Genomic DNA, 14,077 nt, shown 5'->3' with positions numbered 1-14,077 from the left:
CTACAGTGCTGCCAAAGTGATATTTTAAAAATGCAAATCTGTTTAATCATGTTCAAAATTCTTTTAGAAGCTCCTAATTGCTCATAGAATTAAGATAGAATTCTTTAGCAGGCATACACAGTCCTCCATGTCTAGGTCTTTCCTGCTCTTTATATCCCACTGTGCCTCCCCACTTTCAGGCCCCACTGAAATATTTATAGGGCCCAGATTTGCTCTGTTGTTTGCTTCCATATCCTGTACTGCTGTTTCTTCTGCCTGGGATATCTACTACCTCTATTACTTCCCTGCATTCCCACCCCTACCTGGGGCATCTAGAAAAATTATTTTAGTACCCAATTCAGTCTTCAATTTTAAAAAGCCTTCCCCTAATTCCACAAATAGATTTGACCATGCCTTGTTTCTGACATTGTTACAAACTGTTTTCAGCTCTACTAGCACTTGAAAGCATTAATCACTTAGTAGTGTCTGACTCTTTGTGGCCTCATGGACTATAGCCCACCAGGCTCCTTTGTCCTTGAGATTTCCCAGGCAAGAATACTGGAGTGGGTAGCCATTCCCTTCTCCAGGGCATCTTTCCAACCCAGGGACTGAGCCCAGGTCTTCTGCATTGCAGGCAGATTTTCTACTGTCTGAGCCACCAGGGAAGCTGTAGCACTTACTACTGTATTATTTATTTTTTATCTGAGTGTCACCTTTCAATGGACTGTGAACTCAAGTATTTCTATTGCCTGGTATGTAATAGGCTCTCATCAGATTTGAGGTGATGGTGGAGATGGAGCCCAGAGTGGATTACACATTTCACTTAAATGAAGCTGTGCTTTATTGAGGAGTGCTGGGCTTGGACATGTAAAGTGGAGAATGGTAGACATTTCTTTATCCTCCTTTGTCCCTCCCAGAGTAGTACCAGATTTCTTTTGATCTATACTTTCTTATGATGTTTTGATACCTATTCTGAGCCTTCACTTTGCTTTTATTTTGTTTGTATCCTTAGAGCAGGTGAAAAGAAAGGAAGCTGCTAAATTGCTATTACAAACTCCCCTGTCCCATTTTCATTCCATCACAGGAGAAATCATTCATCAGCTTGTTCTCATGTGACATGTGCCAAAGCCTTTTCTCAGCCAGCAAAAGGAATTTATGTTATAATGACAATATTTTTCCAGGTTTTTTAATCCTTCTATGTCCCCAAAATGTCTGTCTGCATTTAATGTCAAATTAAAAACTAAAGCAGTTCTGTGTTAATCCTGGGAGAATAAGTAATGCTTTTAAAAGATTGCTAAAGGAATCATGAAGATTTCTTGGGTTTTTAATATGAAAATTTCAGGTGACCAAGGGCACTGCCATACACACTGGGGTCAAAGTATAGTAGAATGGTCAGCATCTCAATTTAGACTTACCTATTACTTTCTACTCTGAATATACTCGTAGAAGCTACTTGTGGTGTAACTCCTTATGTATTTAATATTTATCTAACTCTTGATTTTCGTGGTTGAGTTTTGAAATGGGTGAAGAATCTACTTATTCTTTGCCCTTTACGGAATGTGATATCTTGGTTTTTATTCCGTTTGTCCTCCTGACCCTTTACTTAATTTTACCTTATTGTTTTGCTTTGTGTTTCTAAAATAATGGCTTTGGCTTGTTTTTTCTTGAATGTTTCTGCAGTTTGATTTGAGTATCTGGCTTTGGGCACCCCTCCTGAACCTTGGACTCCATCTGTACTTGTGACTTATGGAAGGCAGAAGTCAGTGTTTTCTATGGAATATGACCTTTTTTTTTTAATATTATATATGTGTGTGTCTCTCCCCCCACCCCCTTCTTTTTTGGTTTCTCTTAAAAGACTGGAAAGAAAGCTGTTAAGGCAGTCCTGTGGGTATCGGCAGATGGACTCAGAGTTGTGGATGAAAAAACTAAGGTAAAACTTTCATAAGCTTAAATGTTACTGTTCATATGTATTTTTATATCCATGATCAAACATAATGCCATTAAGATGTTGTAGTCACTCTGTATCCTTCCACTTTGTCCAGAGTACGATCTTCTGAGAGACTGGTTAATGTTCAGAAAACCAATTTAGTTACTCATTTACCTTATGAAGAATAGAATTCTCTGAGCATTTTGTTCTACATGATACAGCATGTTTAGCTTACAGTATATTTGCATTTAATGTTAAGATCTGAGTTCTGTTTTTGTTCTGACACATTAAAAAAAAGTTTACCCCCACAAATTTGATGTAAAATATTATAGGCTTTTTGCCACTGTTTAAAAAAAAAATAGACCACATCTAAATTTTCTTCTTTTTCCTTAATAAAACACTATTTTTAGTAAGTTATATTTGAACTGATTAACCTACTATTTAACTGAAGACTCAATTTAAGTGAAATCTTAAGGACTAGTAAATTGCTCGTATGAGTTAACATTTATTTAAGGGTCCACACAATATCTTAAATATAATAGCATTTTGCATTAGAAAAAAATGATCCCAAGTACCTAGATAAGAATAGACATAGACTCTGCCCTTAGGGAGCATAAGGTGTTGCTTATACACATACATTTAATCATTAATTAAAACTTTCTGAGAGACCTAAAATCTGGAAAAATTTTAACAGAAGGCAGTTTTAAAAAAGCAAAAATTCAGATGTCACCTGAAGGAGAAGAAAGCCTAGCAAGCAAAGAACAGTTTTCATGGGTAGCTTACCTGATATACTTTAAGTGATATAATTTAGCTACATTTTAATTCTTTTGACTGTTTTTTTTTTAAGAGAACTGGTGGTCTTAAATGTACATTTCAGTTGGAAACAACTATTATTTTAATTAGCTTATTTTTAAGAACTTGTGTAGTTTTCATTCATGCTTTGGATGAAATTTGTTGTATATGGAGGCTATATCTTTAATTGCTGTACACAATAGTTATTACTAGAAAGTGATGTTGCCCCCTGGTGGTTACTTGTAGCACTGGAATTAATTAATTCTCCCCACAGTGAATAATAGGAATGGATGACTTGTTACCGTCGTACCCATCATGGGCAGAGAAGAATTGTTGCAAAAATGCAAATGATTGATAAAGGGCTCCTGATTAAACTGTATCAGTAACTGCTGCATAGCAGGAGATACTGAAGAGGAAATGTATAGTAATCAAGGTTATGCAAAATAAAATTAGAATGAGCCAACAGAATTGCAGAACTTTTAAACGATTGGCAAGTCTGTTTGTGGAGCAACAGGAATTCTCATGCTTTGTAAAAGTCATTTTGTCTGTATGCTTTAGCACTTCCAGCTACCACCTCAGCATCTAGGGATTTTAGGCCATTGGAATATCACACAGAAGCACCAAAGAGCCTCAGTATTTTAAAAAAACATTTTCTGTGATGTTTACATTATATATATACTGTGCCATTTAGTGGTATTCAAAATTAAATGATAAGTTAATAAATACATATAATTGTTCTGGAAATTATGTTATTGAATGTAAGTTATATGGGGATTGGATTAAACTTATTGTTTGACATATACTGTAAAATTGAACATGGAGTTTACCATCATAAAACTAGAATCAGCAAGCATGTGTATTATAGAACATGAAGATGAGGTGAGGGAAAGAAACATCTGTGGAGAGTGCCTCTGGGGATCTCTTCTAGGTCAGATCCTTAGTTTTCCAACTTCTGGCTCAGATTAAGCTTTTCCGCAGGCCTGATGCATTAGATGTAGGGATTCTGTGTTGTGAAATGAACGTCCTGTGTTTCTTCTGAGAAACTTGATTGACCTCTTAGGTCCACTGTTCCTTTGTGTTTCCCTTTTTCTAGGACCTCATAGTTGACCAGACAATAGAAAAAGTTTCTTTCTGTGCCCCAGATCGGAACTTTGACAGGGCCTTCTCTTACATATGTCGCGACGGCACAACTCGGCGCTGGATCTGTCACTGCTTCATGGCCGTCAAGGACACGGTGAGTCCAGCAGCCTGAATTGCATCATGACTAGCCACAGTCACCAAGCTTCTTCCGGGTTGGCTCAACCAGTTTCCACTACATTTGTAACAAGTATATGCTGTTACAGAACTTGTAAGTGCCTAAACGAGCCTGCTTTCACTCCTTTTATTCAAGTAGTTCACACTCTTGGTGTACCCCTACCACTCACAGAACAAGATGATTGGCTGAGATCCATGATCATTAAAGGAAAGTAAAAGTGCTCTGGTGATGGTGGCTGCTAAACTTTATAGAAAACTTTTCATTATTAGAGCTGTTTTCAAGATCCTCACATGTATTTGCTAATTTGTCTGGGTAGAAGATCCTGGTATTTGAAAAGTGCTTACGAATTCATTTGCAAAAAGACTCTACCACAAGAACTGAGTTTGAAGTATATTTTTAATTTAAAAAAATAGAAATACTAAATTATGGTACAGTGAGCTGTGCTAGAAGTTGTTACATAGTAGAAATTTTTGGTTTTGTTTAAAAGTAGAGAATAATCAAGTTTGTCATCTTTCATCTAAATTACCCAAAATTCTGATACGAAAAACGAGTGTCTTAGGTGATGATGATCTTAATTATAGTATAGCATTGAGTATGTAATTTCTGAGTTTTTGAAAGTCCAGACAGAATAAGGCAGGGTAGCTATTCATTAAGGCTACAACTCAGTGAACTCTTGCCACGGTTTAACCTGGAAGGGAAGTTGTGGTCATATTCTAATATTGACCAAAAGCTTTTTAAAAAGCAGTTGTGAAAACAAGTATTAGAAACTCAGGCTCTGGATCAAATATAGGTTCCAGTCCTGTTTCTGGTTCTTACTAGCCGTGGGATTTGAGCAGGTTATTTAACATTTTCTAAGTCTTGGTATCCGCTTCTATAAGATGGAGATAACAGCTGTGAAGACTAAATTAGGTACCAAGTGTAAGCAGTCTTAGCATAGGACCTGGCTCGTGCTAACTGCTCCAAAATGGTGGCTGATACTGTTAAAGCTGCTCCTCCTCGATTTGACACAAGTGCTTCGAAAATGGGTTGAAGTAACTAAACTACACTTTCTTCCTTTCTCTCAGACCGTAAGTCATAAAGCAGTGTATTTTGCTATCACTACACTTGTAAAATCCAAAGAGTTTTGCTATATTTTAAAACCATTCTGTTGTCAAATCATAGCCCTCAGGCTGTTTTACTCTGGTATAAAACAGTGGTTCTTCTGTATCAGAATCACCTGGAGAGCTCATTAAATTAGATGGCTGGGCCCCACCCCAGAGTTTTTTACTCAGTGAGTCTGGGATGGAGCTTGAGGGCAAGTCTGTCTTCAGGAACTTCTGCCATAAGGCCTAGCAGAAACAGTAAGCTTCTTTGGCCTATAGCTCTGTCCTTGTACTAGAGCTGTGCTCAAATGCAGATAGGTTCTAAAATTCTTTCTGCTCTCTCTCCTATTTCATGCTTCCATGCCTACCCATTTATCATGGGTACTAAGTAGTTACATGGAAACTCATGTGGATTCACAAAGAATGAGTCTGTCAGTCTATAAATGAGACTTTACAGTTCACCATCATGTGAAATCCTAGGGACAAAAGTGTCTTAGACGTTTACCTCTCCTTGTGGTATCTGATATTGGCATATAAAATGCAGTGAAATTACATACTCAGAGCCATATGTAGGAGCAGCTGCTTACACGGTATGATCTTGGAAATTCCACAAAAGGCCCCCTGTTCTCAGATATCTCTCCTCACTGTTACAAGATGCCGGCAGTTATTGTATCACCTGTAACCCTTTTATTCCACAATTAGGGGTAGTGTTTAAAATACCGATAACCCTGATTTAAAAAAAAAAAGAATCCATTGAATTTATTAAATTTACTCTAGATAATCCAGTGCATCTTTAAAACAATATTTAGTTTACACAAACCTTCCTCTCCTCCCACACACCAAAAATTCAGGTTTATCTGTTTAATTCCTTTACAAGTTGAAAATGTGGCTGAAAACATGGTTTTATTTTTGCCTGTGTGTGGTTGGGAAGTAGAGTTGGGGTTTGAGAGAGTTGAAAAAAAATAGGGGCGGTATGGGAGAGAGCCTGTAAGCACTGAGGGCCCAACAGGGCAGAAGAAGAGCATTCAGAAAGGGAGACTGAGAAGGCTCAGCTTTCCTGGGCCTGATTCCTTCTCGTCGCTGGAGATGTATTTATCTGAAGTTTTAAGTCTGTGCCTTTTGTTCCTAGACATGTTGGCAGTAAATTTAAGCTCTGAAATTTGCCCTGTCTTTCCAGTTGTTGCTTAGAAATGTGTGGTGAATATTCCTATTATTCCCCTACATGGCAAGTAGAGGTTTGGGTGTCAAGACTTAGGGCCTGGAACTTTGACCAGTGTCTTCTCAGCTGATGGCCAGAGCCAACACAAGTGACAGAGGGACCTGACTATGACTATAAGAAAATGTCAGTGGCTGCTGACAGGGCCCAGGTTACTGATGGCCACTTTACCCGGTGCCTGCTGCAGTAGAGGGTCATAGCATTCGTAAGGTATTATTCGTTTAGATTAATTTGGCATATTAATACACTAAAATCTAATAAGCTGGAGTTCCTAACATTTTGCCTGTGTAAAAACAGACTTGTTTGTGGTCCAGCTAATGTGTAGTTGTTGACACCATAACTCTGAAAACATTTTTTAAACCTTCTGTTATGTACAGGGTGAAAGACTGAGCCACGCTGTAGGCTGTGCCTTTGCAGCCTGTTTAGAACGTAAGCAGAAGCGGGAGAAGGAATGTGGAGTGACTGCTACTTTCGACGCCAGTCGGACCACTTTCACGAGAGAAGGATCATTCCGTGTCACCACAGCCACTGAGCAAGCAGAAAGAGAGGAGATTATGAAACAAATCCAAGATGCCAAGAAAGGTACAACTTGTCCTACTACAATGTGTGTTTATTTAAAACAGCTTTTCCCAACCGGTTAATATTTGGAAGCTGTCAGGGGCATAGAGAACTCTTAGCAATATATGAAGACCTTAAGAACAAAGCTGAAAATGTAAACAGAGTGGCTTGTTTAGTGGCCTCAAAGTATTTACTCTGTCTGTTAATTTTAACTACCTGGGGAAGCTGAGAGTGCAGTTGAAGAAGTTGCAAAGACATTTAAAAGCAAAATTGGGAAAACCTGTATCTTTTTTTTTTCAATTGTGATGCATCTGATCGCTATGAAAACCAAATGCTATCAAGGACCTACATCTTGAAGGAAGTGCAAGTCCCAGGTTTAAGCTGCAAAGGACCTGCAGATGGTGATGCCAGGTGGAAATGCAGGCAGAGACATCTCAGTGATGCTCTATTAGATTATGACTATTTAGTGCTTTCATGAAAAAAGGCCACAGATTTTTGAGAAGCTGGCCCCTCACTATTTTTTCCATAGCCCCATTAATTTTAGTGTGTGGTTTTGCAGAATGTGAGTTTTTTTAAGGTACACTTGGCAGCATAGCAAAAATGCCTGTCCAGACATTCAAGTTACTCAGGAGGCTGTTGTCTGAAGTTGAGTCCAGTGTATTTTAGAACTGAGTGCTAGGGCTTAGGGAAAAAATGCTTTGCATTCTTGTGTATAACTTGGGCTGAAACCCAAAACAAGGAGTATTTTTAAATTAAAAAGTTTGGTTTAAATATACATTAATATAATTTTGCCAATTTTTACTATATTCTTTTAATTCTAAACCTGCCATTTTAGGTAACATCAGCTTCCCAGGTAGCACTAGTGGTAAAGAACCTGCCTCCCAGTGCAGGAGCTTTAAGAGACATGGGTTCAATCCCTGGATCAGGAAGATCCCCTGGAGGAGGGCATGGCAACCCACTCCAGTATTCTTGCCTGGAGAATCCCATGGACAGAGAAGCTTGGCGGGCTACAGTCCATGGGGTCACAAAGAATTGGACACGACTGAAGCAACTTAGCATGCATTCATTAATCTAATACCCAAACAGCTTTTAATTTTTAAGCCAAAAAAGAATATATGTTTTCATTTGAAATTGAAGTAATGATTATGATTTTTTCATTTCTTATCGACATTTCTGCCAGGATACCAAAGAACAAAAAAAACAGTGCTATTTTAACTAGACAAATAAATGTGTATAGGCTGTTATTTAATGTGCCTCAGTGATTTTCAGACCGGAAGCATATTCTTTGATACCACCAAATAATACTTTTTGCTACATATAGCAGCTGCCCAAATGCTTGAGTCCTAGCATCTACAGAGGATTATGGGGAGTTGGGGAAGTAGAGACTGACCACAATGAGAGTGTGATACAGCAGGTATTCACATGGAAACAGTCTTGTATTTGTTTACTCCAATTTAAAATTTGACTTCTGTATGCTTTTCTTCAAGAGAGCCTGTTGTCCAGGCCTGCTTTATGACTTAACATCTAGTCAAACTTAAGTTTGTTTAGACCCTTCTGACTCTGCCACTCCTGAAGTCCTCTGTCCCCGCCTCACTGGCCAGAAAGCAAACAAACATTGAAAACAGTGCACTATTATCGTTAAAAGACCTCACATTAAGAGTTCATAGGTACTGGGGGTTTTGTTTTGTTTAGTTTTGTTCAGTGTTTTAATTACTACATGAGAATAGTAGATATACCATGTGACATGTAGTAGATTATTAAACCCTTTATTTATCTGAAAAACAGGAGATCTGAGCCCTGCTTCTAACCTGTCTTTTGAGATACATAGGGAAGTAGATGGGTAAAATGACCCAGGAGGTTTTGGGGGTTCCTTAGTGATGTGAGCTCAAATTATTTGAAGACATTGCCCTAAGGTCCTCATTCTCCTGTTTTCTTGAGCTGATACAGATAAGACAGCTGATGGTTCGTCAGTGGCCCCTGGCAACATTGTCACCTCCCCATCCTCTCCCACCTCTCCCACTCTGGATGCCACTGCCTCTCTGGAGATGAACAATCCTCATGCCATCCCACGCCGGCATGCACCAATTGAACAACTTGCTCGCCAAGGCTCTTTCCGAGGATTTCCTGCTCTTAGCCAGAAGATGTCACCCTTTAAACGCCAACTGTCCCTGCGCATCAATGAGTTGCCTTCCACTATGCAGAGGAAGACTGATTTCCCCATAAAACACACAGGTAACACGGCATCCCCAACTCCCCGGGGCTCAGGCACTGAAGCGTTACATCACCTCCAGTGGAGTCCCTGATCCCATCAAACTATCCACCCCTCTTCTGAGGCTGTTTGGTGGCTGTGCATAGCTTGTATCATTTCCCATTGGCAGAAAATGGAGGTTCACAGAGAGAGATGGGAGTTGTTCATTTATTTTCAGCAATAGGTTAACAGAGCCATGATGGAAATTCCTAGTCCAAGTTACATGGTTTGTGATTTGTCCTGATGAAAGTGTACCTGCTTTCAGACATCAAGGGTCTCAAGTTTCCCTTCTTCTTCTGCCATTTGGGACCCAGCAGGGAGTTAATTTAAAAGGCTTTGGAAACACATCCAGTTAAATAGCACCACTGTCAGATGTACCAGAAGAAATGGATAAGTTCTCTTTGTCCTTGTGGCTGGTTGGCTCCATAGGGAGGAAACTCTAAACAGGTCTCCTGTATAAATCTAAGATCTGTTGTTCATCAGAGACAGTGGGATTGCTCACACATATTCATTACCTTTCAGAGCTGTCACACAGGCCTTTGTGTGGCCTTTGTACAGCTGAGCCAACCCCAGTAGCTCTATCCTCATCATAAGATCCGAAGCTTAAGTGTCAGATCCGGTCAGTGCTTTTATTGGGCCCTATTTTACTTTGCTCTCAGACATGTTGAGCCAGTGCTATAACAGAATCTGAGGAAGCCGTGTCTCAATAGGGCACTCTTACTGCTGGTGGCACAAAAGCACAGAGATTTAGGTTCTTTGATGGATAAAACTCGGCCTAAAGAACAGTTAAACTAGATCATTACTGAGGGTCTTGCCCCCCTCTCAACTCCTATGAAAACCAAAACTCCAGATGCTTCAAGTACCTCATTTTCAATCTCCCTCTGGAGCAGGCGGGTAACAAAACCATTATTCTCTTTTCACAGTTGAGCAGACAGAGCTTCAACACATATAATTAGCTTCCTCTGTGACATAGAAGTATTCCAGAGTCAATATTAAGAACAAAGCCGCTAGAGTCCTGGACCTCAGTTCACTTTTTCATGTTAACACTTTGGAGAAAGATGACAGTGATGACACTGTCATAGTTTATGACAGAGAAAAGGACTGAGTGCCCACTGGTGCCCCTGACTTTAACCCATTTATCTCAAAAGAGTCACTGGGGGCCTCTCAAACTTAACTCACATCACCGGCTTGGGACCTGGTTGGAAGACAAACAGGTTGCATGTGTCTTCTAGAAAAATCTCACTGGCACAAAAAGAGAACAGCATGTTTTCAACAGTGTCACACAGGAGAGGAAATACAGAAATCTGGGGATTTGCAAGGGAGGAAGGTAGGCCTTAGTACAGGAATTGTTAGCATTCTGTACCTTCTCATGTAAAAAGCTAGTGAATAGTGGTAAGTTTTTTGAAGTTGCTTTTATAGCCCCACCTGAGTCTTTTTCTTCCACAAATAACAGAGGCAGAGTAAAATGCCACCTCACGTGACACTGTTCTGTTCCAGACTTGTTCCGTTTTTCTGTCTGGAGCCATCTTCTGTCTGTCTTGCAGTGCCAGAGGTAGACGGCGAAGCAGAGAGCATCAGCTCGCTGTGCTCACAGATCACCAATGCCTTCAGCACACCCTCTGAGGATCCCTTCTCATCCGCCCCAATGACCAAACCAGTGACAGTGGTGGCACCACAGTCTCCTGCCTTTCAAGGTTGGTGCTCACTTAGCCTGCGATTCTCTTTGAAACTAATACTTTTATGACACTGATCACTAGTGTAAGTTGGCATCCTGAGCTTCCCACGATCTGGTCAGACCCCCTGCATTTCCCTGTTTGATACTGTCTCAGGCTCATTACATTTCCCTGTGTGACAGTGTCTTTGTTCCCTTCCTGTTGCCTGAGATTGTCTGCATTTTGCATGTGCCTGCCCTCCTTTCACTCCATCCTGTCAGGAGCATCAGTAGTCCCAACCCACTGCTTTGCTACTTAACTGTTAAGAGACAAAGCACCCAACCAGTTCTCCAGAAACAGCAGTCATCAGAGTTGGTTCTAGCTTCATGCTTTCTTTACCACAGTAAAGAAAGCTGGGGTGATTTTGCCCCCTTGGGGAAAAATTTAGCATCCATTGTCTGGATATGTTTTGGGTTTTGTGGTGTGGCAGAGGGTGGTTATTACTGACATCCCAGTGGAGGCCAGGGAGGCCCATAAATATCCTTCCATGTACACAGTAGCCACCTCACAACAGAGAACAATCAGGCCCAAAATATCTATGGTGCCAAGACTGGACTCACCTAGTCTTTGCCCTTTCATAAGAGTCCCGTAAAGAAAAAGGCACTTCTCTTGGCTCTTCACTTCATTTCATCTTCTATAGCAAGTATCCTAAAACTAGTCTTTGTGGCATTGAAGAATTAGTAAAAGTTGTTTTCAGAGATACTGAATTAACTCAGTTGACTCAAATTAACTGAATTGACTCAAAAATCACTGCAGATGGTGATTGCAGCCATGAAATTAAAAGACCCTTACTCCTTGGAAGGAAAGTTATAACCAACCTAGACAGCATATTGAAAAGCTGAGATATTACTTTGCCAACAAAGGTCCGTCTAGTCAAGGCTATGGTTTTTCCAGCGGTCATTTATGGATGTGAGAGTTGGACTGTGAAGAAAGCTGAGCGTCGAAGAATTGATGCTTTTGAACTATGGTGTTGGAGAAGACTCTTGAGAGTCCCTTGGACTGCACGGAGATCCAACCAGTCCATCCTGAAGGAGATCAGTCCTGGGTGTTCATTGGAGGGACTGATGTTGAAGCTGAAACTCCAATACTTTGGCCACCTCATGCGTAGAGTTGACTCATTGGAAAAGATTCTGATGCTGGGAGGGACTGATGGCAGGAGGAGAAGGGGATGACAGAGGATGAGATGGCTGGATGGTATCACTGACTCAATGGACATGAGTCTAACTCCGGGAGTTGGTGAACTCAGGGAGGCCTGGCGCGCTGCGATTCATGGGGTCGCAGAGAGTCAGACACGACTGAGCGACTGAACTGAACTGATTGACTCAAAGGTCAACAAAGAGCCTGTATAACTTAAATTACAGATGTTAGAATTTGAGCTCATATAATTGATCTTTCTTCATTTCTTTTGGGAGAGAGCTCAGAAGAAGTTTTGCTGTGCAGGCGTTTTTTTGCCTGCACCTGTTGAAAGCTGCAACATGCTTTTCCTCCAGGAGGGAGTCTCTTTAAAAACAAAACAAAACCTTAATATTCATATGCATCAGGTGGCATTTCATCTAACAGATATTTATACTGCCAACAATAATAGGTACTATTTATTGGGCACTTAGCATCATGTGTGCCACATACATCATGGTAAGGACTCTTGCATTTTCCTCATCTCATTTAATCCTCACAATAGTCCTTTGAGATAGGCATCACAGATAAGGGAAATTAGGCTCAGAAAGGTTAAGTGAACTGCCCAAATCACACAGCCAGGATGTAAACCCAAGTCTTTCTGAATATAGTTCCTATTATATTCAGCTGACTTTGTGCCTATTTACAGGGTAGTGGGTATACAAAACTATAAATAGAATATAGTCCTTTTCCTGCCTTTAGAGGACTTGCAGTTTTTGGATAAGCTAGTCTTTTAGGCAAGCCCTGGGTCAATAGCACCAATGCCATAAGCATAGTTGCCAAGTCCTAAAGAGAGAGTGATTATGGTGTAAGGCAGGAGAAGGTGCCTGCTTGTCTGCTCTATACCAAGTATAGAGAGCTGGGCAAAGGAGTAGAAACTGATGGGATAGCCATCTGGAGTAAAGGAGCAAGGACTGGATTTTATTAAAGGGAGACAGGAAACAAGAGTGAGTGCCTTAAGACATTACAAACATTACTGAAGGGGAAAAAGTCTTAAAAAGATGAAATTAATTCTGTAGCAAATTATAAATTAAGCAAATGAAAACACGTTTGATTTCTCAACTGTAATATGGGGTTTTTGAGAGAATTTATTGAGATGATCGGAGAAGGCAATGGCAACCCACTCCAGTACTCTTGCCTGGAAAATCCCGTGGATGGAGGAGCTTGAGATGATGCATGCTAAAACACTATTAGAGCCTAGCACAGAGTAAAGAGGACTGTGTCAACCACTACTGGCATAATCTGATCTTTTGAAATAGTGATAGATGACACTTTATCATTATGCCAAAGGCTAAGCTGGCTAGAATAGATTTTTGCTGCTTGTAATACAAAGCAGTTCTTTTTAACTTAATTTGAAATTGTTTTTCGAGTCTTCATTACCTCTTACCCCATAAACATGTTTTTCTAAAAGAGTCATTTAATTTTATCAGTACACCCATTTTAATTACAGCCTCTGATTCTCTTTGCCAAAAGGTTTGTGTATTCACTGCAGATGGCATGGTTATCCCACACCAACTTTTCTGTCTTATCTTTTCACCAGTATTGCATATTGGCCTGACTGACCCGGCTCCAAGGGGTCACCTGTACACCCTGCATGAATTAACTCCATCAATGTTGTCTGCTCCCATTGTAGCTAATGGCACTGACTCAGCCTTCCATGTGCTTGCTGCTAAGCCAGCCCCTACTGCTCTAGCACCCGTAGCAATGCCTGTGCGCGAAACCAACCCTTGGGCCTATGCCCCTGATGCTGCTAACAAGGGAATTGCAGCCACACATTCGGGTAAGGTGACCACAGATGCTGGTGAGGATTCTGGGATCAGATAAGTGACCTTGGTTTGAAAATCAGCCATTTACCTTAGTGGGAACCAGGAAGGAGTCCTTTTAGGAAAAGTGGGATCCCTTTTGGAAATAAACTACTAATAAGGAAGGATGGTGTCAGAGAGGAGCTCTTAGAGGTGAGATTGATAATTCTTAGGACCCTAGAGTCACCCACAGAGCTTTCATAAGACACAGAGTCCTGGGCCCTCCCTTGCAGGAGCCTGTGTCTGGGTCTAGATCAGTGGACATGCCTGTAGGAAGAGACAACTCTGCCTCCTACAATAGCAGGCCTACAAAAAAGGCTACAGAAAGGCAGT

General features: G+C 40.6%; 1 protein-coding gene across 50 annotated transcripts in view; it reads left to right on the top strand.

Moving 5' to 3' along the window:
* Positions 1-14,077, top strand: part of NUMB (NUMB endocytic adaptor protein) — a 170,415-nt gene that overhangs the window by 153,793 nt on the left and 2,545 nt on the right. For 14 of the 50 annotated variants that reach the window (XM_069596968.1, XM_069596963.1, XM_069596967.1 and 11 more), the window contains 6 exons: positions 1,835-1,909; positions 3,792-3,932; positions 6,629-6,833; positions 8,748-9,041; positions 10,602-10,751; positions 13,576-13,722. In XM_069596968.1, the coding sequence (XP_069453069.1) occupies positions 1,835-1,909; positions 3,792-3,932; positions 6,629-6,833; positions 8,748-9,041; positions 10,602-10,751; positions 13,576-13,722 (1,012 nt within the window). The remainder of the gene's footprint in view (positions 1-1,834; positions 1,910-3,791; positions 3,933-6,628; positions 6,834-8,747; positions 9,042-10,601; positions 10,752-13,575; positions 13,723-14,077) is intronic. The other 36 variants (XM_069596993.1, XM_069596985.1, XM_069596992.1 and 33 more) reach the window with 3 other exon arrangements.

The sequence above is a fragment of the Ovis canadensis genome, chromosome 7 (genome assembly GCF_042477335.2).
Source record: "Ovis canadensis isolate MfBH-ARS-UI-01 breed Bighorn chromosome 7, ARS-UI_OviCan_v2, whole genome shotgun sequence".
Taxonomy (NCBI): Eukaryota; Metazoa; Chordata; class Mammalia; order Artiodactyla; family Bovidae; genus Ovis; species Ovis canadensis.
Note: the sequence above shows the minus strand (reverse complement) of the source record. Positions and strands in the feature narration are given on the sequence as shown.